The sequence below is a fragment of the Chrysoperla carnea genome, chromosome 3, assembly GCF_905475395.1.
Source record: "Chrysoperla carnea chromosome 3, inChrCarn1.1, whole genome shotgun sequence".
Classification (NCBI taxonomy): Eukaryota; Metazoa; Arthropoda; class Insecta; order Neuroptera; family Chrysopidae; genus Chrysoperla; species Chrysoperla carnea.
In genome coordinates, this window is record NC_058339.1 from 42,758,023 (window position 1) to 42,785,994 (window position 27,972).

Below are 27,972 nucleotides of genomic sequence, written 5' to 3' on the forward strand. Positions count from 1 at the left end.
ACGCTATAGAGTCCATTGTAATATCATATGTGTGTTTTATCACCTTTTCGCTGTGCTTATCAGCACCTAAATTTTTTTGAGAGGCTGAGTGCACCTCCTTCATGCATATACTATGCACTACACCAGTCATCACAACTATTAATTAAAATAATTTTTGCTGTGTCGAACTCGCTACTATAGTCATACCGCGAAAGGAATTGGTTACGTTTTAACCAACTCAACTACTAGGGTTGACGGCGCTGATGTAAATTTAGGAAAATTTGATTTTATAAAATTTATTTAAAAACTTGGTTTATAAATATTCTTAACATACATCAAAGGATTTTAAGCCAGTCTCTTTTAGTTTATTTTTCTATTCCCCTACTTGAACAATTTTTCATTTTATATTTTGTAAAAATTATGATATTTATATTCTATTTCTATAACATAAGATATAAAATATTGTTGTTATTCACAAAATGTAAATTTTACTTTAATGAAATGTTATTCAGCAAATTCAATGAATAATTGTGTGCTTGCTGTTTGTGAATAGTAGAACATTGAACAGTCGATAAATACATTATAAATATATAGGTAAAATGCAATGTAAAATGCATCTACACTTTCCACCATTTGATTTAATAATGTATGCAGCAACATCAGTATAGTGTTACTTCTGCTGTTGTTATTTATTAAAATTTAAAATGTAAAATATAGCTATAATTGAATTGTATTCATCATAACGTTATGCATTCGTCATAGTTGTTGACGTGACTGTAAACAGGTGGTAATGTTATGTAAAATGGTGTTACTTAAGATTGGATTCTAGAATAAAACATTATCAATTTTTTACATTCATTCGACGATGAGTTAAAAGGAAAATTAATAATGAATTTTCTGTTTTAAGGTTTTCTGGTTCTTATAGGTAAAACTTGAATACAACATTTTTGCACCCTCTTTTAAAAATTCTGGGAGGTTATCTCTTATATGTGAATAACCTCATCAAGATGTGCATTTGATCCCAGTTGGATATACACCGCGGGAAAAAAATTGCAGTAAAAATTGTTATAATAACATGGTAATCCGAGACGGAATTTATACTATAGCCACATTTACAATATTTTATTTTAAAATTTGTACGATATTTACATTGTAATTGATTTAACAAATATCAGTGTTGAATATCTGTTTACGTATACGCTGTACACATGTTAAGTGTATCTTGTAAAATATCCTACTAATATTATAAATGTGAAGTTTATGAGGATGTTTGTTATTCTTTCATGCAAAAACTACTGAACGGATTTGGATGAACTTTGGAACACTTTAACTGATAACCTGTATTAACACATAGCATTTATATATTATTTATTATCCCGATAGTATATTCCCGAGGAACAATTATTGCTGACCTTTTTTTGGTACTTTATAATTACGTAACAACCAAAAATTGAAATTCATAAAATTGTGAAGAAAAGGAAGGATAAATGAGGTCATGGAAAGTGAGGATTATAACACGGTAGTTTTTGTTTTTAGAGCTGAAATTACAAAAGAAAATGAGCGGGTATATATATTCAATATCATTCAAGAACGGCGGAACAATTTTCTTTAAAAATATCGTTGTAATTGTTTTTAGTAAGAATACCGTTGTAACTGTTTTTAATATATTTTATTCGCATGTATCTATGATTTATGTATTAACCAGTTTTTAAATTTATAACCAGAAACTAGTGTTTATACAAAAATACACCTTGTGTTAAATCGTTTAAACTATTTTTGAAATTTAATTAAGACAGATATGGACTTGAAGACGGCCAGTTTTTCCCTCTTTCAACAAAAAATAAAGCATTTTATAGTCAAGTACTCTTGAAACTCAGTTTATTTAATTGCTTTTATTTTATAGCTATCGTGTAGTCAAGCCAGTTGGTATACTGTATAAATCATCTCGAAATGCATTTTGTTAATTTTGTTAATAATGGTATGAGAAATTAATTCTTTCGAAAGAAAATTAATGAAAATAGTTTTTTATTAAGTATTAGATAATCCGATTCACTTCGTTTCATCTACAATTTACATTTGATTATAGCTTTTGATAAGCACGTCCACTAAATACAAAGTTGACTTCCATCTCTTGGTCAATTAGACGGACTTCGTTCGTGAAGAATGTAGCTCGTTTATAGCTATAATTCAAAAAATTCCTATAATATGATTCGATTCACACTGGGAATTGCTCAAAAGTTAATTATTGATCACTCAAACCTAACCAATTTAAGATAATTATCAACTATAACTTAAAGAGTATACATTATAGAGTTATAAGTAATCAACACAAAAATATAATTTTAATTTTTTATTAAACATTAGAATCGATCAGAATCACAAAAGAAAGATTTTGATCTTTGGTAACTTCTAAATTACTCGTCATAGATACTTTAGAAAATTTGAATTTCCTTAATTTCGGGCTGTTTTTTTGTATATTGCCTAATATAATGGTTGCAAAACCTTTATGAAATTATTACGAACATATCGAAAAGAGAATTGTTCGAATCATGAAGCCGTTTTTGAGCCCTAACCAGAAATTCGAACAAATTATATTTATGTATATAATACTGTGTCCAAAAATAAGGTGACATTTGAATTTAAACTGCGCGCGTTTGTTGTGTATTATGAATTCCTTCCGCCCAGCCAAACAGTAAACAAGGAATATTATTTGAACGTTATGCGTCATTTGCGAAACGCTATCCGTCTAAAAAGGCCAGAATTGTGGAAAGACAATTCATGGTTTTTACACCACGATAATGCACCATCCCATACTGCACTCATAATTCGTGATCATATCGGCAAAAACTCAACTCATATCGTTCCACAACCACCGTATTCGCCTGATCTGGTCCGTGTGACTTCTGGCTGTTCAGCAAGCTCAAAAAACCGCTCCGGGGACACCGTTTTGATACGTTAGAGGAGATTGAAGCAGCAGCGAAGGCGGAACTGAAGGGAATCCCGTGAAAGTGACTACAACCAGTGTTTTGAAGATTGGAAAATCCGTTGGCATAAGTGCATTGCATCGGGAGGGGATTAATTTGAAGGGGATGAAATTGATTTGAAAGAATAAATAAAAAATGTTCAAAATAAATACAATGTCACCTTATTTTTTGGGCACAGAGATATGTATAAGTATCAATATATAGATTTAATTCCTATTATTTTCAAAACTTTATATCGATGAAATAAATATTGGAAAATTTTATCATAGTTACAAACATTAGGTTTGTACGTGCAACTTATGTTGCACTAGTTGAACATTATATAATATAGTACATAAGTTGATAAAACAATGTTCTCTACTAATTCTCTTGTGGTTACAGCTTTGTCGCGTGGTTGTGTATCTCACATAAATACTTACAATCGAGGTTACTTTATTCTACATAATATTTAGGATAAACAATTGTCGACTAACTCTTCCATTTCAATGTATAGAAAGTATACCAAAATAATATGTTTAAAACAGAAAGATCCTCTCAGAATAATAAGAGATTTTCAAATTACTGAATATTTGTTAATATTTACAAAAGTATGATTTAGATTTTAGAGTAAATAAACAAATGAAAATCATAAGTGATTCATTGTGAATAAGTGTTTTAATATCTGAGTGTATAGTTTCCAAATTTCTATTTAAAGTTGTTGAGAATGAAATTTGTATACGAAAGTTTTCTGACAATTCAAAAGTATATATATTAGTTTACGCTTTTTATCCGTAATAACTGAACTTTGAAATGATTGTGTCGACATGCGTATACCAGGTTTATAAATTATCTTACATATAAAATTCTCGAGCCACGGTGTTTGTGGCTAAACTCCTCCGAAACGGGTTGACCGATTCTCATGAAGTTTTGTGAGCATATTGGGTAGATCTGAGAATCGTACAACATCTATTTTTCATCCCCGTAAATGTTAAGGGTAGTGCATCCCTAAATTTTTTTTTTAATTTTTTAATAAATTTTTATTTTTTTATGATAGATACAGCATTAGAAAATACATACAACCCTGAATTTTCAACCCTATACGATCAACCCTTATTTTTCAATAGCGGTTTTTATTCTTAATAATTTCCCTCAGTTATGATTTTTTTCTCAATTCAATTTGATCTTTCGCCTTCGTCGGTCGACCTCTCATCCAGCAAACATCACGGAGTAGGGATGAGAACGAAGCCGGCTAGATAGCTATCAAGAATTATAATTTAAAATATTTTCGTTACTTGATTAAACATTAATTTATTACCCTAAATAAAGCATACTTGTATTGTTTATAACGCTTTCGATTATAAGTATCCCCGAACACTTATAGTAGATAGTTATTTTTATTGAACTAAAACAATGTTTTCTAGAAATAATATACATGGCAAAACAACGTTTGTCGGGTCAGCTAGTGTTTCTATAAATTATTTCAAGATATGAGCTTTATATTATCTTAAAATCAATAAACTTGAAAATTAATCAAAATACCTTTTATTTTAAACTTCATTTTATCCCTATTTTAGAATTTTAATAATAATATTTAATAATGACTTTCTATTTCATGTAGTTAGTTATATACGTTAAAAAAATAAAAATAAAAAATTCAACAGGGGATGTTTCATTGTCTACTAGGCAAATCGATGTTAAAAGCAGCGGCTCATTTCAAAAATTTGAAACATATTCTCCGAGGTGAAAAATTGCTTCTTTCGGCAATTTTAAAGCTTTGTTCATCTCTACAGTACCTCCTAATTGAGCTGCAGAGGGATTGGAATGTAAATTTAGTTTGTGTCAATAATGTGTATTTTGGAAGTTTCAACTTTTCAGCACGCCCACTCCCTTTTTATATCGAAATATAATTTTTAGGGTGTTTTTAATTATTTGCAAATCTCCACAACGTCTTCAAATTGAGCTAGTGGTTTGGTTTTAGAATTTGCATGCAAGTTGAATGGGTGTCAAAAAACTATTGTATCAACTTCCCAGGAATCTCACATATTTTTTTGTATCTAAATATGATGTTTTTACGCGGATTTTAAAGCTTTGGGTCATTATTTGGCCTTCCAATTTCGAGTGTTCAGGGCCTTATGAGCAAGCAACCTATGGCCTTAAGTAGTGATGGACCTCTGTTTCTCGCATGTTTTTTTTTTTATAAAGACTTATGCAGTGTATCAAATACAAATATACCTATACATGGGTTTTCCACAAATTTAGGGCATTTCAAGAAGCTGAGTTTTACCTGAGCTGTTCAGCTTACCTGAACTGAAGGGGCTCATCAGTTCAGATGAAAGTACGGCTGTATAATAGGCTAGCCATTGTTAATGAACCGGGCGGCCAATTACAATGGATGTAGTTCCTCAGGGGAAAATTATCTTTTCTGGCATTTTCATGGCTTTGTGTATTCGCCCCTCCAAATTGAGGTATAGGGTTATTACTTGGTTTGTACACTGAGTATGTGTCAAGAAATTATTTTTGGGGTTCCACTTGCGGGATCTTACTCTCCTTTTTTCTCCGTATTTTATGTGTTTAAAAACATTATAAGTCGTCTATTCAATAAAAGTATTTATTTTTGTCGATTCGACATTTATTTATCAACATTTCCATGAGCTTTCACACTTTATGTATACTTGGTATTTTATTATATCCAGTATAATAATATCAGTAAATATCTACATTGTAATAAGGTATGAAATAATATTGTATGCATATATTTATGTTAATTTTTATATAGCTCACATTATACAAATGAAACAATGAAAATATGTACACTAATTGAAAATTTACATGGTTATTAAAATATGTAATATCAACTTTTGTTTAATATTTTATAAAACATTTTTTACAATGTTAATTCTACTACATAAATAATTACTCTACTAAAATATTATTTCTATTTGCAATGTATTTGAAAGGTTTAGTTAAAAAAATGTTGTTATAACGATTTATATTTACTCTCTCGTTGTTTAAAAGTGAAAAAAATCAATAGGGTACATTCAGTTGTGAAAAATAAATTATAAACTTTGATAAAAATTAAAATTTATGTAGAAATATACTTAAATATTCTGATTTTGTCATTATTGTTTTATTCTATTAAAATTAAAAGTAGTAATTTTTAATTTATGTATGTCACGTGACCTCAACCACGAGCCACCATGATGTGACATCATAAAGACAAAATAATATGCATTAATTACTAACTTTTTTATGGATTTCTTGGTGGTTGTAGGTGATGTTACCATTAAATTTATTTATACATATATTAATTACATACACGACTGTTGTTTTTAAAAATATTACGTCACTAAAATGGCTGACATCATTTTTGCAAGAATAAAAAAGTTTAAAATTGAATTTCATTTTATTTCAAGAAAGCGTGTTTATTTTGCCAAAATATATTTGGCTACTTGACTAAACTAAAATTGTGGCTTTTTTTTAGGAAAATCAACATTTTGAAGTACTTAAACATAGTTAGAATACCCCATTCAATAAAACATAAACTCTGCCTGCAAGAACAACTGAGTTTTTTTAAATCATAAAGTCAAGAAGGTATAAACTGTGCGATTAGTCATAATTATGAATCTTCCAGTGGCCCTGAACTAACTGTCCCTGAATCAAAATCAGTATAAGTGTCAAACATCTACGGGGTTTCTAGAAATATTTTTTGGTTTCAAATATAGCTGAAGGAAGTAGTACGCACGAGGTAAAAAACATCAGTTAATTTATAATGAAAATTAATAAAATGTCTAAGATTCTAAGTGTTCGTCAATGCTATAGTATATGCATAAGGATATTTTGTCATAAATGAATAGTGAAATATTTATTCCACAATAAATCGAAAATAAAGAATGACCAAAATTCGCTTTCTTTAAAGACTGACAGACAAATAATTTGAAGTGAAATCCTTTTTATTTTAGTTAAAATCTGTGAATTGTTTGACATTGTTTCTACAAAGAGAGTCCCCCGTTCGTGGATTGTTTACTCCCTAGCTAAAAGCAATGGATTAAAATCTCATTGCCAATAAAAGATTTGCAAAGCCTTAATTTGCCGACTGTTGCCCATAAATAAATTGATCAAGTCCTTAATTTGGCAGCCTTTGCTATATTGATTTTGATTTGAATTTTGTTTCTTAGAACATCAAACGAGCCTGACAAAATAAAATTTGAAGATAATGTGCTAAATTGAACATAAATAAATTTTCTTCGCTATGTACTATTTTTACATTATTTGTTTTGAGCTCTTTTAATGTTTTGAGCTATTATTTTATATTTTTTCAAAATATAAAATAATAAAATTTAGAACGAATGTTTAAATATAAAAATGTTGCTCGAGAATGCCATCAGAGACAATTAGTTTTCAATTATAACTGAATTATGTAAAAGAAATGGAAATGCTTTTCAAATAATTAATCTAATTTACCTAACAATAAAAAAAAGTTTTTGTTCAGTTAAAAACACTTGTTCAACAACACCTACGTACGTCTAAGGTCTAACTATTACGGGTATTACAAGGGGTTTCAAAATTAACGAATAATTTTATACACATATTTGTGCATGCATTTATAGGTCATTATCGATTTTGACACATCTTGTTTGATCGATTTCTGAATTTTCTAAAGAAAACACTTTTCATTTTAAGAATGTTTCTGTTAAGTTATGATGACTCATTTTTTATAATCATATTTGTGGCTTCAGCACAGCAGAGTGTCCGTCGCCTGACATTTTGAAAATTTCTAGTTTTAAGGTTTTCAATTTCAAATTCTAAAATGGTTCAAAAAATGAAAATTATCATAGCCATCGAACTTTGATGGGTATAAACTGAAACTGATATGATCTACAATCAATTTATACATCATTTTCAATTTTCATACAAAACCTTGCGGGGTTTTTAAATTAATTATTAATATTTATTTTTCAATATAAAAATATTTATTTTATTTTTATTCCACAGAAAATCATCATGCACGTAAAAGAAAACTTTACGAGAGCATAGTGTGGTATAAAATTGAAATAAAATATTTAACATATATAAATGTTTTAATAAATTTGGGTAAGTGTTGTACCTTGGGGACAATGTACGTTCAAAAACCATTCAGTTGCTTCATATATATTACTATATATGAGACAACAACTATATAATAAAGACATAATTTGCTTATCAAAAGGCTATCTACCGAGAGAATGTTTTTATTTCAAGTAAAATATTAATAAAAATTTCGTACCAAAGAAAAAGGATGCTATCATGTAAATACATGAGGCATTCCTCTGCCACTGGACACTCAAAAAAGAAAATGCCTATTAGAACAATATGTAATGTTTTCTAAGGTGCGCCATCTATTATGTCGGTATGTAAACATTAAATAATTTTGAAGTTCATCATCCGATTAGACATGTTTTCAATCGTGAATCGCTTTACAGAGAGACAACGACCCGAAATATTGATGCTGTATACTGGACATAGTCGTTCAGTTGTGTTAACTCCACGTGCATATCGTCGAAAATATCGTGGCACCGCCTGAAAACAATACCCGTCGTTCGGTGTCAAATTTTTTGAGCACGGAACAGCGCGATATATCCTCAACATTTCGTTCATTAACGAACAAACCGTTCCAATGAACTGGTTGAAGCGGTCAGAGAGAGAGAGGTTGACACTGAATCAGTTTTTTGGAAGCAAATTTTGAGAACCGGCGAAGCCCATTTCACAGTCTCTGGTGTCGTTAATAAGGTCTACTGAGATGTACGCCTTTGATACAAACAATTTTTATTAAAAGCATTTTTATGTGTGTCATATAGGTACCTTAAACGAAATATTCGAATAAATAGTGGCTAAGGACCTCTGGGATAGACTATACCATAAACATAGCATAAATAGACTATATAAATACAAGGTACGGCACTATCCCATATTATATAACCACTATGGAATAATATTATCATCTGTATATTATATAATGTCGAAAATGTTACTTAAAGTTTAAAAATAACATTTTATATAGAAATAAATAAACCACATTTAACAAGCGGTTAAGTGTGAGTGGAGCTTATGAAATTCTAGTGTTGAATTTATGATATTAAAACTAGAATTGCATAAACGGATAAATTTTAATAAAAGACAAAATTATATGTTGCAACAAAATTAAATCCTATGTATACAAGGAGATTATCTAACTACTACAAAATTTATTCTTAAAACCACAAATTATTGTTAATACTTTAATACAGGTCCTCTATAATTTGGTGTTTGTCAATATTACAACATCAGCATTATTTGTATAGCTTAGCTTGAAAGGCCATAAAAGTTTGGATCATTTATTTCAAATTCAGTAATAATCGCTGGCAGAATTTTTTTTCTTCAAATTTACAGGATAGGTAATTTGCAGATAGTATCTCGAGTCCAATGGTTCTTGAATCATTCACAGTTTTGCAAAACTGGTTTTTCGAAAACTGCATCTTGTTTTATACATAACTGCATCCTGTTTTAACCATAATCAAGATGAATCATTGGTTATTGGTGAGTAAGTTGTTATACCATATTAGAGTAAGTTGTTTTACCATTTTAGTCGCACTATTAGCTCAGTTGATTAAGGTGTAACCAATTCCGTCCGCAGTATGCTTAGGGTAGTGGGTTCGATTCCCGCCATCGCAACAATATTAATTTAATTAATACTTGTGATGGGCTGGCGTGGTGCATGGTATATGCATGAAAGAGGTCCACTTAGCCTCTGAAATTGAGGAGCTGATATATGAAATTATCAGCGGAAAGGTGGTAAAACACATATATGGTATCTCAATGGGCTCTATAGTATGTCCTTCGTGGACAGCTAATATAACCTAACCTAACCTACCAATTTTAAACGAAAAGTTAAATTAATTTTAAAAGTTCTAATTTACCATTGCATTAATACATGCTAAAATGTATGCATAAAATTCTACAATTGTATTATTGTTCTTATGAAAGTTTTCAAGTAGGTAAGCAAGGTATAAGTGGGGAATAGAGGTTCGCCTTCATCCCGAGTGATTATAAATGCTAGTTGAACCTGTTGATGAACACACTGAATAGTGGATGCAGTATTTTCAATGTTCAATCACAATGCATTCTATAATACTGTTCTCTAGAGTACAACTGTAGCGATTACCTGTTAAAAAGAACGCTTTCAGATACATTCAGTGGAGGTTGATTCTAGGTTTTTTAGGTTGTGAACTATGGTACTATGTTACACTTTGATTCACACACCATTTTCACACACCAACGATGGTTGTTTAATATTTAAATTCTCCAAAAAATACATAGTGCTGAAGAAAAACAGACTTTTAAATGAAAGAGGACTATCCTTTTTCCTAGTGATTAGATTTGACTAAATGCTAATTCTTTCAACAATTTGACTCTTGAAGGTTTCATACTTTTCTTTTACTTTTCAAAAAAAAAAGCTTTTTGCAAATCCCCTATAAAAATCTGAACTAAAAGCAAAATTGCTAGAAGTGCAAAAACAAATTTATCACGGGAGCTTTCTTATGCGTAAACCTTTGTAAAATCGAAAAAATCAATCACATTTTCAAAAAATGTTTAAAACTTTTCAATAATAAGGAAAAATGAACACTCATTAGATACTCTGTAAATAAAAATTTTCTGTTAACAATATTGAAAATAATAAATTTTGTCAGAAATGAGTCAATTTAAATTGATGGACATATTATCAAAATTCTTAGATGTAAATTATAGTTTTACTGACTAGGGATGTTTAAAAAAATGCATAAATTAATCTTAGTCTTTGTCATTTGTATCGATGAGTTCACGTTATTTGATGCCCAGTTAAATAGAATTTACAAGGGCTTTAGAGGTACGGAATAACAGCGTAAAAAAGAATAAAATAAATTTTAAAATTATCTTCAAATATTTAGATTATATTAAGTTATAGAGTCTAAAGCAAAATGTAATTTGTGAAAATATTACATTCAGTTCAATAATCACGTAATATTTTAAAATAAATATTTTGAGTATGTTATCTATGCCTGTTTGAACCCTACAACACGATGTTTATCAAGAATCAAAACTTCTTTTATATTTGTAATGTTTCCCTATTAAAATTCGTTTTTTATATGATTATTAACATATTTTAATGTTGATAGCGTTTACATATTTTAAGAAAATACCGTATTTCCAACTTTTAAAAGAAATTATTTTATTTTTAGTATTCTTAGTACAGAACCAAAACCAACTAATTATTATCTGATTATATGTAAATTTTTAATATTCAATATAATTGTTATTTTTCTTTCCTATTATCTTTTGTGATAAGTTATAAGTAGTTTATTCAGGTATTTGTAAGAACATTTTCCATTGTTTGTATATTTAATTGTAATTGCCTTGTCTGAAAAAATATTTTAGTCCGTAAATATTTTGATTTTATCATTATGAGTGCTCCCACAAAGGTCCTCTTCCTTTGTAATAGCATAACTCCCATTTTTATTTTAATAAATGGAATTTTATTTTTATAGTTTTAAGTTGGTGAGTCATAGTAGCTCTATAGAGAAATACGAGAACCCATCCTTTGTTTTTCGCATCTAATCGAATTTCCGTCAACATGGATGGTATTTTTTTTACAGTAGTTAGTGGTACAGACAAGAAAGGTTTTTAACTTATTTACGTCTTTCAACGGTATAATTGAGTCTTGTTTTGTTATTATCCTTTCTATCCAATAATTCGATAATTAGTTTTCAACGAATCTTTACGTTTAAAGTTTCCCATTTTCAAGTTAGAGATGCTATTGGAGCGTTGTGTGCAGTCTTATTGATATAGTAAAATATCTTATTCAGAAGAAAATCAGAAAGGTGGTTCAAATTGAATGGTGGAACGACACAGGCAACTTGTCCTCTATATTACATTGACAGACATTCATATTAAAACCAAATTCGAAAAATTGGCTTGAATAAATTATTAAATTTGTTTGATAAATTAAATTTACAATATAAAAGAAAAAAAATGAAAATTTATATTTTTTTATTAACTTTCGGAAATTGTTCAAAACGCATCAAAATATATATTTTTTTCAAATATATTTTTTAACTTAAAAATATTTATTTAAGGAGAATATACTCATTTTTAAATAAAAAAAAATAAATTATGATTATTATATTTGATTTAGTTCCGTTATGACATTTTTTTTCGTCTACCAAAATCCGGAAGCAAATAAAATGCGATGTAACAAAAAAATTCAATTATGCTTAAAATGAAGTACTTATAAATTTAATGTTTACTTTAATCTGTATACAAAAAAGTACAAGTAATCGTTTTTTAGAACTTTTAGAAGAGAATAATTTTAAAATCTTTTCTGTGGGAGTATATATATATCGTAACAAATTTTTAACGAGTAAGAGTACCGAACAGTACTCGCAGTACATATCGGAAAATTTCTCTTTCCAAATTTTTGAAGCTGAAACGGATAAGTCGACGTATATAGTCCACCAATTTGTTATTAAAGTTTTATTTGTTAGGAATACAAATCGAAAATTTAAATTTTGGTGATATTTGGCAACGAAAACTTTATATGTTTTAATTGTTTTTTTTTTTTTTTTTTTTTTTTTTTTTTTTTTTTTTTTTTGTCGAGCAAAATGAATGTAAACATTTTTTTGGGAATTATCTTAAATAGAATACGTATCAAACTTGTAATAATGAAATATTAAAATAATCATCCTCATGAAATAAGTATTGAAATAATCATGTTTCAATCATTGATTTCAATACTCCTGATAACGAAGTATAGAGATAAGGAGTTTGAACGTAATGTTAAATTAAAATTAATTTACGAATGGACTTAATTTAGGGGACAGATAATCAGAGTATCGGTACGACCTGAATTCTTGTGCATTCAGCGGCATATGATTTGTGTTTATTATTCCGCACATGAATACCATGGAAAAGCCTATACCGTTTGGCTTCCTTGTGTCTATACTTCGTGCTCTTTATATTCAGATAAGGCTGATTGAAATTCTTAATTTAAGTCCATTCAACTATCTATCACAACTGCATTGGTAGTAGTTGTCTGTAGTAAAGTTGTAGTAATCTGTTTTGGTAGTAGTTGTTTGTGGAAAGTGTTGAAAAATGTTGTGTCTTTTGTAAATTGTTATTGTGAGTTTTGTTCTCGGCTAAGAGTCAGCACCAAAAAGGGTAAATTTATGCCAACATACTTCCAAGTATTGGCCATCTAAGAACAGCTTTGATCACGCTAGATTTATTATTTCGTAAATACGTGCTCTGAAAAGGGCTTAAAAACTATAATTATAATATTTTCTTGAAATTGCAACTCATTCAATTAGTGTTTTGAAAACCGAATAAATCCTTAATTTTTCTTCATTCAACAAAAAAATAAGCTTTTATGCCCTTTACAGGACTTGCTCTTAAAAAATATAAATAATTGCCGATCAAGGTTGTCGTCAGGTAGTCATAATTTGTGACTAGTAGTGGCTAGTATAAATTTACCGTTTTCATTGGTGGCTCTTAGTCTATACACGTAAAAAATTTTTTATTGTATAAGGTATTTTGGTAAATGATCATGCAAGGTAGTTTTCATATCAAAATTATTATTAGCTATTAGGAATAAAAATTTAAAAAAAAAAGCAGGTAGTAAAATCTGTTAGGGTCGGAAAGTCCAATTAATAAAACAAAAAATACATTTGTAAATATTTAAATTAAATCGATTTCCATCTTTTTATTCCTGTTGAACTTCGACCCTACTTAGCATCCATCTAATTTTTATGTATTTATCTATATGTATACGTGCTATGGTGGAAAGTGTGTATTGAAATGGGGTATATTGACTTTTAAAAAGGTAATTAAAGTGAAATTTAAGGGTGAAAACTTTAAAAAAAAATTTCTTTCACGTTTAATTGGTTCTCTAATGAAACAATATTAAATTATTGAAAAAATACTGTATTTAAACAAACTATTAATAGGATAAAAAAAAATTATATCTATTGTTTATAATTAGCAAACTATTAAAAAAAACAACACAACAGAATAAAAAAGAAGCAAAGCAAATATATGGATAAAACAAAAGATACAAATACATATTTTTTCTCTACTTTGCTTTATTTTGAATTAATCGGAATACTACTTACAAAGCGATTACATTGCTATCAAAATACAAATGATACGTTTATGTTCGTATAATGTCTAGATAGTTAGTTGATACACACCATTATATGGGTCTATAGAATCGTTTCTTGTAAACGATAATACTGGATGGTGCAAAAAGTAGCTTACATATTAGGGTTATATTATTAAAGCTATTTGACAGAACGAAAAATTGTTATAATTAACAATATTTGTGTTTCAAGTTCGAGTTTAAGGTTCCGTAAGCGAAACAACTAGAAAAGAGGGAATGGTCTTCGAACGGCTGAGAAGATTTTCTTGAAACATAGGTAATACAGTCGAATAAATTACCTTTCAAAAACGTTTCACCGTTTAGGAGTTACGATGCCTCAAACGATTCGATTTAATCTGATTTTGTTGCCGGTGGTTGGGCAGGCCACGGCCTGGCCTTCGGTCTTCGGCCTTGATGGAACCTTTGACAGTGAAGCTCGCTGCGTTCGCATATAGCTCTAACAAATACCTATTCACAATACCGGAATAATAATGAATAATACCTCAATACTATTAAAAATACGTATTCATAGTATGTTGTTATATATGATTTAAATGCGCTCCCACCATTTAATGAAATTTAATTTTTTTGGTGCGGAACCTTCAAAAAAAGTTGTAGTGGACCGAACGGTAAATCTAAAGCATCGTCGGATCCACTTGAACACAATAAAAATGCTTTATCAAAATCGGTCTGGCCGTTTAAGAGGAGTACAGTCACTAACATCTACACTCGAAATATATATAATAGATAATAATAAAAATAAACACTTTTTATGTGCTCTATAAATTTAAACTAGTCACCTGGCATACTTTTCATAAACCAATCAAATAGAATATTGAAATAAGTTAGACTCTAGAATTTATTATTTTTATTTCAGAACTACTGAAAAGGAATTCCTAAAATTGAAGTTTATTTGTTATACACATCAAGAAATTAAATTCACACATCTATTTGGGAGGTATAAGAAATGAAAAACAAGTGAAAACAAACAATTGACTGAGTTAATTGTTGAAATACCATGTATAGACAGTGTTGATTACTCTGTCATATTACACATACATACTTGTAACACGTATATATAGCCATAACATACATACTATACAATTTGCGCATAATTTGCGCTCTCACGGGTAAACAGTGTTGTTTGCGAAAAAATGTTTCAAACAAAAGTTGTTTATTTTTTTATAAGAAACATTTTTTAAATTTAAACTTTTGTTCTATCTCTAACGGTTTACAAGATAGGTCCTACGGACCCAAGACCCAATTGACCTATGATGCTCATTTACGAACTTGACCTCACTTTATACGTACGCTGTCCGCCTTACGAGTACGCTGTAAAAATTTCAGCTCGATATCTTTTTTCGTTTTTGAGTTATCGTGTCCACAGACGGACGGACGGACGGACGGACAACTGGAAATGGACTAATTAGGTGATTTTATGAAGAGCTATGACAAAATTTTTTTCCTAGCATCATTATTTTTAAGCGTTACAAACTTGGGACTAAACTTAATATACTATGTATATTTCATATACATGGTATAAAAAAAAACCTTTTTGGTTTATCGAATAAAAACAGATTAATAAACTGATTTAGCACAAAGAATCTGAAGTCGAACTGTTAAAATTAGTTTTTGCTGTAGGAAGGTATTTCAGTTAGAGAGAATTTTGCACCATTCTGTACATAAGAGTAAAGAAATGTAATAAATTTGAAAAAAAGAAATATATGGTATTAATCTTTTGTTTTATTTTATTTTTTTGTACCCAATATGTGATCAATTTTATCTATTTATGTTACATCTGGCCTAATGACCGTTCTTTGTTTTTTCGTTGTCTGTGGATTACAAAGCGTTTTTTGTACGTTTTCAACAAAGTAAATTGATATCCTTCGGCTATAACTACGAAAAACAATATTCAACATTCGTGGTGAACATCAAATGGTCGTGGTGATAAATAGTTCAAGATGTTTATTAGAATTTAATTTATTCAAAATAAATTTGGAATATTATCCTTTTTTATTATACTATTTAACTAGCGACCCGCCCCGGCTTTGCACGGGTGCAATGCTGATACTAAATACACTACAGAAAAACTGTGAACGTTGTATATAAAAACATAGCGGCCCGCTCTGGCTTCGCACGGGTATAAAATATATAGCCTATGTGATTAAAATCGATCCAGTAGTTTTGATTTATTCATTACTGCCCTTGGCCCGCACGCGTTAAATTTGGAGTAAAACAATCCCCCTTTCCCTATACCATGAAGATTTCCTGCTATCTTTGGAATATCTAAATTCATACACTACATTTTAACTTATTTACTTTTTACATTTTTAACTATTAACCTCAAAAATAGCAGTACTTCTCCACTATTTAATGGATGTTATTATACATATAAACCTTCCTCTTGAATCACTCTATCTATTAAAAAAAACCGCATCAAAATCCGTTGCGCAGTTTCAAAGATTTAAGCATACAAAAGGACATAGGGACAGAGAAAGCGACTTTGTTTTATACTATGTAGTGGTATTCATAAACAAAATTTGCGCTTGTGGTATTCCGAATTGAACGAGTGTATTGAGCCCACATTCATATTTTTAAGAGACACAACTATTTTTCCCACTTTTTTAGGAAGCAGTTATATACACAGTATGTTCCAGTAGTCCTTTTACATCCTCGAGGTTATATGTCAAAGTCAACTTTAGTTTTTAGCTGGAAAGTAGTAAAAGGCCATTTGGAATTCGAAAGGTTTTCCTCATAAAATAACATTTTTTGATTGAAACGTTTCTTCAAAATAGTAGTAGATTGCGTAGAATTTGAATTCAAAATTATCTCTTTTTACAAATTCTGTTGAATCTTTTAAACGTTTTTCGAAATATAAATAGATTCCATAGAATTTTAATATAAAATTAGCTTCTTATTTCTGCTCAATCTGTTTCATTTTTGAACAAAATTTTCAAACTAAGAATAAAATGTTTTATAAAAGACCATTTTCTAATTTAATGTGATCTTGCATTTTTAAGATTTTTTTTTTTTTTTTTTGAAATACTTGAAATATAGCTTAGCCTAGACGATATTTATCATTTAAGAGTAGCAGGGAACTTCTGAAAAAAAATATAGTAATACATATTTGTAAAATGTATTACCAATGGAATGTCACTTTATTAAATCTAAAATATTGGGTTTTCATTCCTAGAAACTAAATTGTCATCGCTTGATATTCGTCATACATCCGGGCTATGATTTTTTTTCGTAAAAAACATATTTCGCTTTTGTATTCAAATCATTCATGTATGCAAAATAATCGAAACTATATTAGCAGAATAATTGGATTGACGTCGCATGATGTGTATAATAAATTTTATATTTCTTTTTTTAGTATGGGAAATAGGAGCAAAATAGAGAAAAAATATATTTTCGTATACTTAATTTTGAAATATAAACATAAATATAAATTGACAACAGTAAAATTTTTTCCTTGATAATAAAAATTTTTTAAAAATATTTTTATAATAATTATGATTAATAACTATACTTCTACTTTAGGAGGCACTGAATGACAAAGTTTAATTCACCGAATTGGTTAAAGTTCGAAATTGGTTTTACGCCTTAATATAAATTTCAAAAATCTAAATGGGACGAAATGATTTTTGAAGTTAAATATCACAGAAAAAGGTTTCTAAAAAATTTCGCTGATAACAGCCATTTTCAGTACTTTTTCCAATTCTCAAATTACTTCTTCAGGGTAATAAAAAATACAAATAATACAAATCAATTACGACTAAAAAGGAAGGATTACTATATTCAGCTTTTCAACAGTACATATATTATATACCCCTCAGCACTCTCGTCAACCGTTTGGTAATCTGCAGTCGAGTGATGAGAGATTTGCCCAAGCGTTTTGCACATGCATCGAATATTTCGCGCGTTAAATTTTCTTTAACTTGGTCATAACTTCTACTTAATTTTATATAAACTTAATTTCCAATTTACTCGTTAATTCAAAGCTGATTATGTGATTATTGAATCATGTTTGAGATTAAAAATATTAGAGTAGAGAAATTTTCAAAATAATTAAATTCATTTTAACTAATTTTTCCATATTTCTAACCCATTTTTTTAAATTTACTGTCTACGACGAACAAAAATCTGAAAAATTTATAATTCGAAAATATTCAATCAAATATACCATTTGAAAATTATAAATTATATATGTTTTAAATCGAGCGTGAGCAAGATGCTCATAACGTGAGTGCTGACGAGGTTAATTTATCTAACTATTTTAATAGAAAAACAAAATTAGGGAAAAGCATAATTTGGATAGAGCTTATTTTTCTACTACCAACTCACCACTGTCATACGCTTCCGAACTAGACATTTCTTCCATTTTTGTGTGTGTGATATCTTTATGTGATGCCAAAAATAAAACCACCTCCCGTTTTTCATTTTTAATTGGCACAATGTCAAGCAAGCACCAAAATGGAGTTCCTGAAACAAAAATTACATCGTTTTAATCATGCTAGTTAGCATCTCAAGATACCATTGAACCAATTGACGAGAGTTTTATGTGACCAACAAAAAGAAAGGTAGCTAATGATGGCCTGAGAACTACACGGAAAAAATCAGTAAGAGATGAGAGGGTAGAAATGTTTATACTATTGAAGTCATAAATATACAATTTGGGACAAAATGAAAACCTTAAAATTGAAAAATTGAAATTTCGAAGCTATTTTGGTAAGGTGATAGGTAGTGATGGACGTATCTTCCACTTTGCACCAAACTTCATACACCTACCTTCATTAAATTCAGAGTGAAAATATACATACTAAATTTCCTTTCAAAAATTATTCAGTTCAGAAACTCCTTAAAGTTTGATCGTACCGTTGATTTTCGAACTAGTAGCATTATAATTATCTCTGGTAATTGGAACACAAACCATGCATAAAGATTTATGAATAAAATAATATATTTTAATAAAGAATTAAGTGGTTATCGTTATTAAATAATACCTTAAGTTATTTTAATTTACTACGTTAAAAGGAATTTATAATGATAATTAGTTACACTTAGAGAAAACTGTGTAATATAAAATTGTTAGTGAAACGTGTTTTGAAAATGAATTCAATTAAAGTTGACCTCAAAAACCATCTAGACTTTTTTATATCAACTCATAATTTAAATTCATAGCACGAAACAATGTTCCTCTCGTAACAACGAAGCGAACACTATACGTTAGCTAGCTAGCCGATGTAACCTACTCTGCCACTCTCCCCCCTTAGCCACATCTATGGATAAATCCTTTTATATTCATCAGATTATAACACAAAAACTTTGTTGTTAATGTTGGATTATTAAACTAGTTTAGAGGAAAGTATGAAAATAATCTAAAACAAATTAGTAAAAATTTGAAAGTAGAATTTTCCATAATTTTAGAAAATTTTATTAGTTTCAATCATAAAGACCATAAATTATGTTGTTATATCCCTGTTTGTTGGCCTGTAACATCATAGCCACGAAACAGACGGGCTGGAATCTTTTTATGAATAAACATTTGTTGCAATATAAAATAAACGAAAAATTTAAAAAAAGTTCAAAACAATTCAAAAGTAGGTATCGACTTCAATCAATAATTTTCTAGTAAGCAATTACGCTTTGCAGTGGACGCTGATGAATAAATGTTTAGCTAAAGACATGGTTAGCGACAACTTCAAAGCGTAATGGCTCACAAGGAAATTATTAAGTGGTGGTTATCATGGCATATATGGTACCAACTTCGAAGTCTATTCAATAAAAAAATAATCATCGAAATCAGGCTACTCTGGAAAAAGTTGCATGGTCGTACATATAAACAAAAAAAAGTTTATATATACGGATTGACTTGAAAACTTTTCCTTCTTCGGTTAAAAATTTAATCGAAATCTAAGTAGCAGCTTACTTTTCATTTTAAATACAGATGTTTTATTTGCTTGTGTTTCCCCAAAAGTTACGGAAACATAGTTTTCTCTCCTAATTTAACTTACGGTAATTGAATAAAAGGTAGTTCATTTTTTAAAGAAGTTTTTATTTGTTTATTTGCGTCTTTGATTTTACTTTACTACGAGATCGAAAAATTGACTTTTTTGTTAAAAACATGGACAGGTGTTAGTTAGGCAAACTGTCACACCACATTTCTTATTTTCTTAATTTCTTTTCTTAGTAGTAGTACGAAAAATAGATTAAATATCAATTTTGTGAAATCATACCACAATTACAAAAAGTACAAATTTTCGAATTATTCTTTGGTCATTCCACTCTTAATGCCATAAGATCACTCTGTACTGTAAGTTTATCGTCAAATGGCTTCGTATTATTATTAAATCAGAATTGGGATAGTTTTTTTATTAGAATATCTTGAAAGATTAAACGATCTTTTAATAAGTGTAACACGCCGTACGCCTTTTGTATCTAAATTAAATTCTATTTTGCTATATTTTATTTCGTAAAAATAAAACTTACCATTTTTTTTATAAAAAATTACTTCTAATTTTAATTCATTTTTACATTCTAACGATTTATCAATTTGTGTTTTATGTTCATCCTTCGTATCTGGTCCATATAAAAATTTACATGCACATCCTTTTTGCATAATCTGTGCCCGTGCAAAACCAGTAAGTTCACAAAATCCATCTGAACAGTATACAATTGGATATAAAGTTGGTACTTGTGCATTTCCCAAAACGAAATTACTATCTGAAACAAAAGATAAAACAAATTTAAAGTAATTGAAATTTGTTAATTGAAAAGAAAATTTACTTTTAAGTGCATATTAATTTGTTTTGGAAAAGTTTTCCTTTTGAAGTCGGTTTTCTTTTTGTTAAATTTTTTTTTTTTTATTTTGTGATTTTTAGCGAATCTGAAGTACACTAACTAATTTGTCACTAAAAAAAGATTTATCGAAACCGGTGACCTCTTGTCGTGCAAACCTAATACAAATTTAAGACTGTTATGGTATTCTCATAAATGCCGTAATCAGAACTGGACCAAAATGAAATGAGACCACACAAGAAGCACCAGCTTTCAAATAGATAAAGAATCATCAAAATCGATTCATTAAAACGAAAGTTCTGAGTTAACACACATAAAAAAATATATATTCGAATTGTTAACCTCCTCCTTTTTGTTTGAATTCAGTAAAAATATGCTTCTGTATAAATACGAGTACAGTAAAATATTGTAATCGATAAATTGTTTGTATTTCATCAAGTCGTTCAAAATCTGATTATGTTAAATAATTTTCATTTCAAAATACTATGTAGTTATTTATCATAAGATGTGCGAGTATTTGTACCTATGTAGTATGAGAGAACAATGTCTTATGTATAATAATACACTTTATACGTTAAGTGGGTAAATAATATAGGTACTAAGATGAATATGAATTTATTTGCAAACACATTTCTTGATTGCTTTAACGTCTACTACAAGATGTAGCAGAAATATTGGTTATTAACTAAAATATTTAAAATATTTTCTACCAAAAATAAGACTTAAAGAATTAATAAAATAAAGTTCGAAAACTAAAACCCCGACAATTACAAAATCGCGCTCTTAAAAGTATGAACATTTTCATCTGAAATTGTTATGATAAGTAAAATTGTCATTACAGTCGGGGGACCTCTTAGATTAAAAAGGTTTTCCACAGGACCGAAAAGAGGTCCACGACTATAATGACGATTTCACTTATCATAACAATTTCAGATGAAAATATTTTCTTGTTTTTATACTTTTAAGAGCGTGATTCTGTAATTATCGGGGCTTTAGTTTTCGAACATTATTTAATTTCAACCATTTTGGGGTTATAATTTCGTGAGAAAGTATAACAACATATATATATATATATATATTTGAATAGTGCTATCATAGCTGTATGTCCTATAGCGGGCACCATATTCTATTTAATGTGACTTCACATAGCTTTCAACCAGCGGGTGATGAAGACGTTTCTAACGATACCTCATTTGTCAAATTATGATAAGTAGTTCAGAAGCTAGGTCCGAAGAGATGAACATACATACATATGGGTCAAATACATGATCCTCGCCATTGTATAGTCGGGGTGAAAAGTAAGTATTTTCCTGGTATAGTGTAATCGGTCCAAAAATCTACATCGGAATTTTTGAAGTGAAAACTTCCTTAGCGGCGTTGTACAATTTTTTTGTAATGGGTAAAAAATGTTAAACTCGCGTCAGAACACGTGACCTGATGGAAAAAGCGTAAGACTATGTCACAGTCAGTACACCGGCTCTCGCCCGATCACTGAAGTTAAGCAACATTGGGTACAGTCAGAACTTGGATGGGTGACCGCTTGGGAACACTGTGTGCGGTTGCCTTTTTATTAAAAATATAATTTTTTTTGGTTTTGGTTTTTTTTTTTAAGTGAAGGCTTGTTAGCGGCGTTATACACTTTTTTTTGTAATGGGTAAAAAATGTTCGTTCATGAAATTGTCATGTTTGTGTACGATAGCGCAATAAATAAATATTGTATTCTACCACATAAATGATAGTACTTTTATACTGATAATTAAAGCAATTCGTGCAAAATTATTCCCTGGCCATTCCAAAATATCAAAAATGCACAACGTTAATATTCAAGTTTTTACTTCTGCCGGTACTCCCGGAGTACAACTCGTCATTTTTTTTTTTTTAAATCTTTACGTTTCATATATAGTCAAGACAATGTATTAGCACCACCATTAGATTGATATAAAAATGGTTTAAAAAAGAGTCATAGAAATTTCACTGATTTTCATCAATTTACATCAGGTATTTCTAACGATGTATACTTTTCTCCAAAGAATGTAAAATCGATCTTGACCACCTTGTATATAAATGTTATGATTTATAATATTAGCAAACGTTTGTGTATATGTGTGTGCATGTTATTGTTATCTTTTCTCTAATAATAATTTTAAGACATATTCCTTTATCACATAACACCTTAAAACGAACGAACGAGACACGAAAAGGGAATTTACAAGAATAAACTACCATAGAGGTATTTTGAATACAGCCACATAATAATAATTTATGCTAAATTGACCCTTGCGTCTTAGAAATGTACCATGATGGTTGGTTTCTATTATCATATCCAATAATAATGAAAACGAAACAATGTAGACCAAAAAAACAAATGATCAGCAGAGCTATATTTTCCCTTCTAAGGATATATTTTCCCTTATTGGGTGCTTTTTATTTTTGGATGCTTTTTATTGACTTGGGAGTTCTGCTTTTTCCATTTTTATAAATTTTATAAAGAGGTAAGAAAAGGCGCTAGGAAGTTGACAGTGCCAAAATAATTTCCAATCCTCTAGTTCAATTTGGAGGGACTATGGAGGTATAAAAATCGTTAAAAACTGTAAAAGACATTTTATTTTCATTTAAAAAGAGGTGGATGTGCTGAAAAGTTGACATCACATAAAGGAACTTCTTCGCGTTAATTAATGAAGCCACGGAAATGAGTACAGCGTCAAAAAAGCTCTCTTTTCCCATCTAAATACTCAAATTAACAGTCTCTAACAATATCATTTCGCCTAATATTCAACTCTACATTCCCTGTTTCATAATTCAAATTACAGGAGACCGGAAGGAAGAAAAAATGTGGCTCGAAAAACAAGTTTATAACACACTCCCATCCAGCTGCGTTCACTTTTGTTACAGTACATAAGTCTATATTTTCGAAAAAAATATTTCGTATAAAAAGGATGTACATAAATTTTTCATATTTGTTACCTTAAAATTGTCGTTTGTGATTTTCCTTAAATAATTTTAAATTGTAAAGAAATTTTATGAGAAAAATAATTTTAAAATATATTTCTTTTTCTTAGAAATTTTCTCTGTCATCTGTGAGTTGTGGTTACTTTGATGTACATACTTTAGTTAAGTCTTGGACGAAAACTTTCTATTTTGGTCACAGTCATTTCATTATAAATTTTCCTTTGATAAATGTCACAAACATTTCTACACACAAAATAACAGTGATTTTTGTAAGAAAATATAATATTTTTCATCTGATATTTTTATAATTTTTCAAAATGATCGATGGATGATACAGAAGTTGTTCCTAAGAATTCAATCTTTCAGTGAAATGTCTTCCACATTATATCCGATCTCATTTTTAAAACAAATGAAAATTATGGATATATTAAAATTTACTGATTTTTTTGGGTAGATTACGTTTGTCGAGCTATTTTCCGGAGGTAGAGTGAAGGGATGTAAAATGATTTTTTTTTTCGCTTTCCGCGCATCCAGCGTTAACAAAATATCTCTCTGATGCAAGACGTACTTCATCTCTATCTAAGTTCGAAAAGGAAAGAAATATCAGAAATTAAACCGTCTTAATACGAAGTCTCGAAAATGAACTCCAGTACCAGTAACACCCTATATATTAGTTTCCTTCGCTTCAATCATAAAAATATAATTATTCCAAGCACTAATCATACAATCAACAAAAATTTTTAAAAACAGCAAAAATTTCCAAAATTCGAGCCGTGTTTAAAAAAAATGTATACTTTGTTTTATTAAAAAATAAATTATTTTAAAGAAGTAAATTTGTTGTTATCAGTTGTAATATCAAAGCCTAAATAGTTTCGTTTCATAAGAAAAAAACATATAATTCGAGGATTATGAACAGGACGTAACTGAGGACAAGAGAGATCAAGTACAAAACGTCGTAGTCTTTGTTTGTAAAATTGAAATTTAGTGACCGTGTAACTGCTAGTAAAAATAATAGCGTGATACACAATTATGTTTAAAACACTTTGTTAATACATAAAAATTTAAAATAATTATACCTACAATATATTTTCATTTGGTTATCTTTTTGTTTGTATGAAAATTAATGATTTATTTGTTTATTATATTAAACTGTGAATGAGATAAATTTTTATGTTTACTTTTGACTCAAATATAAACGTTTGTTTGTTGAATAATAATAGTACCTACTAGGTAACATCGTATACATCGTATACATAGACGAAGAAACGAAACACTAAAAATGATGAAAACACGAAAAATTTGAGCTGTAATTCGAATTAGAATGGAGTTTTCGGCATTCGATTGGTTAAAGCGTCAGGAAATTTTCTGAATTAATTTGATTGAATAATATGCATTTTATAATTGCATTTTAAATTGACCGTAAATATTAAATTCACAATTCGGTTAATAATGATGACACGAATATCGCGACAAAATTGGTCTCAGAGATAAATAGTGCCCACGATATCCCCATCACACCCTGGAGTTTTCGAGAAATTTGTCATATATATGTCCCAACTCGTTATTCGAAAGTTTTTGGAGCCGTTAAACACAAATATTAGGACAGAATTGGTTTCAGAGGTATCTAGTGTAAAGGATACACGGTTAACACGTCTCCTGGAGTTTTCGGGAAATTCGTTTTATAATCGGTGAAAACTTATTACTCGGGAAGTTTTTTGGAGTCGCTGAACAGGAATATTGTGACAGAATCGGTCTCCAAGATACCGGGCGACGAGAGTGAATGGTATTCTCGTTGTCTCCGTGAATTTATGTTCTTATTACGTGATTTTTATCTCTTAGCACCAGGTAAATCTGAGACAAATTCAGCGACCCCAAAAACTCCCGTGTTACAAGTTTAAAATCATTTCTATCACTATTAACCCAATTGTCAGTTTAATATTGATGGTGGATTTAAAATGCAATTATAAAATGAATATTAATTATGCTAATTGCATATTTTAAATATCTTATATATCAAATTTGGTCACAAAATTTCCTGAAGCTCTAACGAATCGAATGCCCAAAACCGTATTCAAATCCGACTTACTGTTCAAATTTGTCGAACATTATTCACTTGGTTCTTCGTCTAACAGCTGGACTAACATCAGTATCGCATCCAATCCAAATACAATTAAAATATTATGCTCGCACTTCAATGTATGCATAATTATTTTTTAACTCATACGTTTTCCTCGTACGAGAAACTAGGGATTGAACTAACAATTGAAAACGTTTTAATAAATTCACTTTTAATCCACGTATGCTGTTTGTTTTTCAACAAGAGCTTTTTGTAATTTTGTTTTTAAATTGTATATCGCATATAACATCTTCGTCACTACACAGGGTAACCTACAATATGGTAGAAAGATCATTTTAGATTTCTAATAGTAATTTAGTTTTTAATAGATATTTAAAAAGTTTGTTCAATTCTCTTTGGGAGTTTCCTAAGGCAATTCGGATGTGTGGTGGCATTGATTTTTATAACATCAAATTTTTTGCATGAGAGATGATTTGTTGTTAATGGTACTTTCCAGAAAGAACCAGTTGGTGAGCTTAATTTATCAATTTAGTAGGAATAGGTTGCTTTAGAGTGACAAATACGAAATCTGACTAGGGCTACTTCAAATGAGCGATTTTCTTGATGCGTAGTTTCAAACGTAATTTAAAGCTGCCGTGGATGAGTCTGTGGATTTTTAAGTTATCCATTTGTCATTGGCTTTTGAGGCTGAAGTTTGTATAAGAAGATCTTTGGAGTATAATACCAACATTGTAATTAAAAAATATTTTTTTTACTTTTAATCCAGACAAAAATAATTTTAATTCGATTGCTAATTCAATTAGTTTTTTAATGCATTATTTGCAATTCTGGTTCGTCGAAAGTTCCTTAAGTTGGATTAAATGATGTTAGATGTTTTTAAAAGTCCTGAGACCAGCCCAGAAGTAGCGAATTCTGTAGACTTTCCATGTGGTTTTTAGTTATTCTATGTAATTATTTTTACTACTTGCTCTTGCTTCTGCGGTAAAATCATCGATGAAAAGTACCCTCAATAGAGATCCTTTATACAATTTCTATTACCACAATATTTTTACCAAAAATTTTCATGAAATAATTTACCAATGTATTTGAATATTATATGCAAGTCATTTCATTATACATTCTCATTATTCATTCTTTAAAAAAAATCATAAATCATGAGTCGCGTACGCATTTATTATCATAATATCATTTTCAAGTGACAGCTATTTTCAAATTTGTAAAAAAGGTCTATTACAATCCAATGCCTTTAACTTCTTGCATACTCTTGTATTATATATTATAGACTAAAAACATTTTTCATTGGTTATTTATCATTTCCATGCGTTATTTCAAAAATTTTCTTGTTCATTTGTTACTATATACTATATAGTATATAGTGTTTTTTAGTAACAAAAACTTTTTCTGGAAATAATATTTTAAATTTTATTTTTAATCGTCCTATAAAAATATAAAGACATTAAGCTTAAAAAAACACAGTTATTCCAAAGTTTTAAGTTTTTCACTTCAAATTAGTTTTTTATTACAACGCTAGGAGAACTATAAAGTATTACCTAAATACCTAAACCATTTTTTTGGTAAACTGCTTTATATTTACATAATATATTATATAAATACATATTATATAGTATTAAATTGCATTTAGTAGACTCTTCCAAATGACCCGAAATTTTCAAAAGGTATTAAATTGTTGATTATTAATTCGTAATATGATATACGCATTCAAAATTATAATATATATCAATTGCAGTGTTATTAAATTTAAATGCAATAATTATATGTTGCAATATAATGATAATAATATAATATACTGTTTATATTTACTAAATACAAACAGATATGATAATCTCTATAAACATTTATATTCGAATTTAGCATTAAACTTTCATTATTTTTCATTGTATGACCCATTCAACCACATATTAAAAAGGTAACTTAGAAATACACTATAGTTTCTAATTATTATTATTGAGTAGCCAATAACTAGTTTTATTTACTATCCGATATATTCGGTGTTTTAAAAT

General features: G+C 29.1%; 1 protein-coding gene across 1 annotated transcript in view; it reads right to left on the reverse strand.

Moving 5' to 3' along the window:
- The window catches only part of LOC123296042 (potassium voltage-gated channel subfamily H member 8), a 220,148-nt gene that overhangs the window by 105,406 nt on the left and 86,770 nt on the right, over positions 1 to 27,972 (reverse strand). The window contains exons 3-4 of the mRNA XM_044877504.1: positions 20,617 to 20,850; positions 18,472 to 18,609 (exon numbers count right to left, since the gene is read on the reverse strand). Coding sequence (XP_044733439.1) covers positions 18,472 to 18,609; positions 20,617 to 20,850 — 372 coding nt within the window. The remainder of the gene's footprint in view (positions 1 to 18,471; positions 18,610 to 20,616; positions 20,851 to 27,972) is intronic.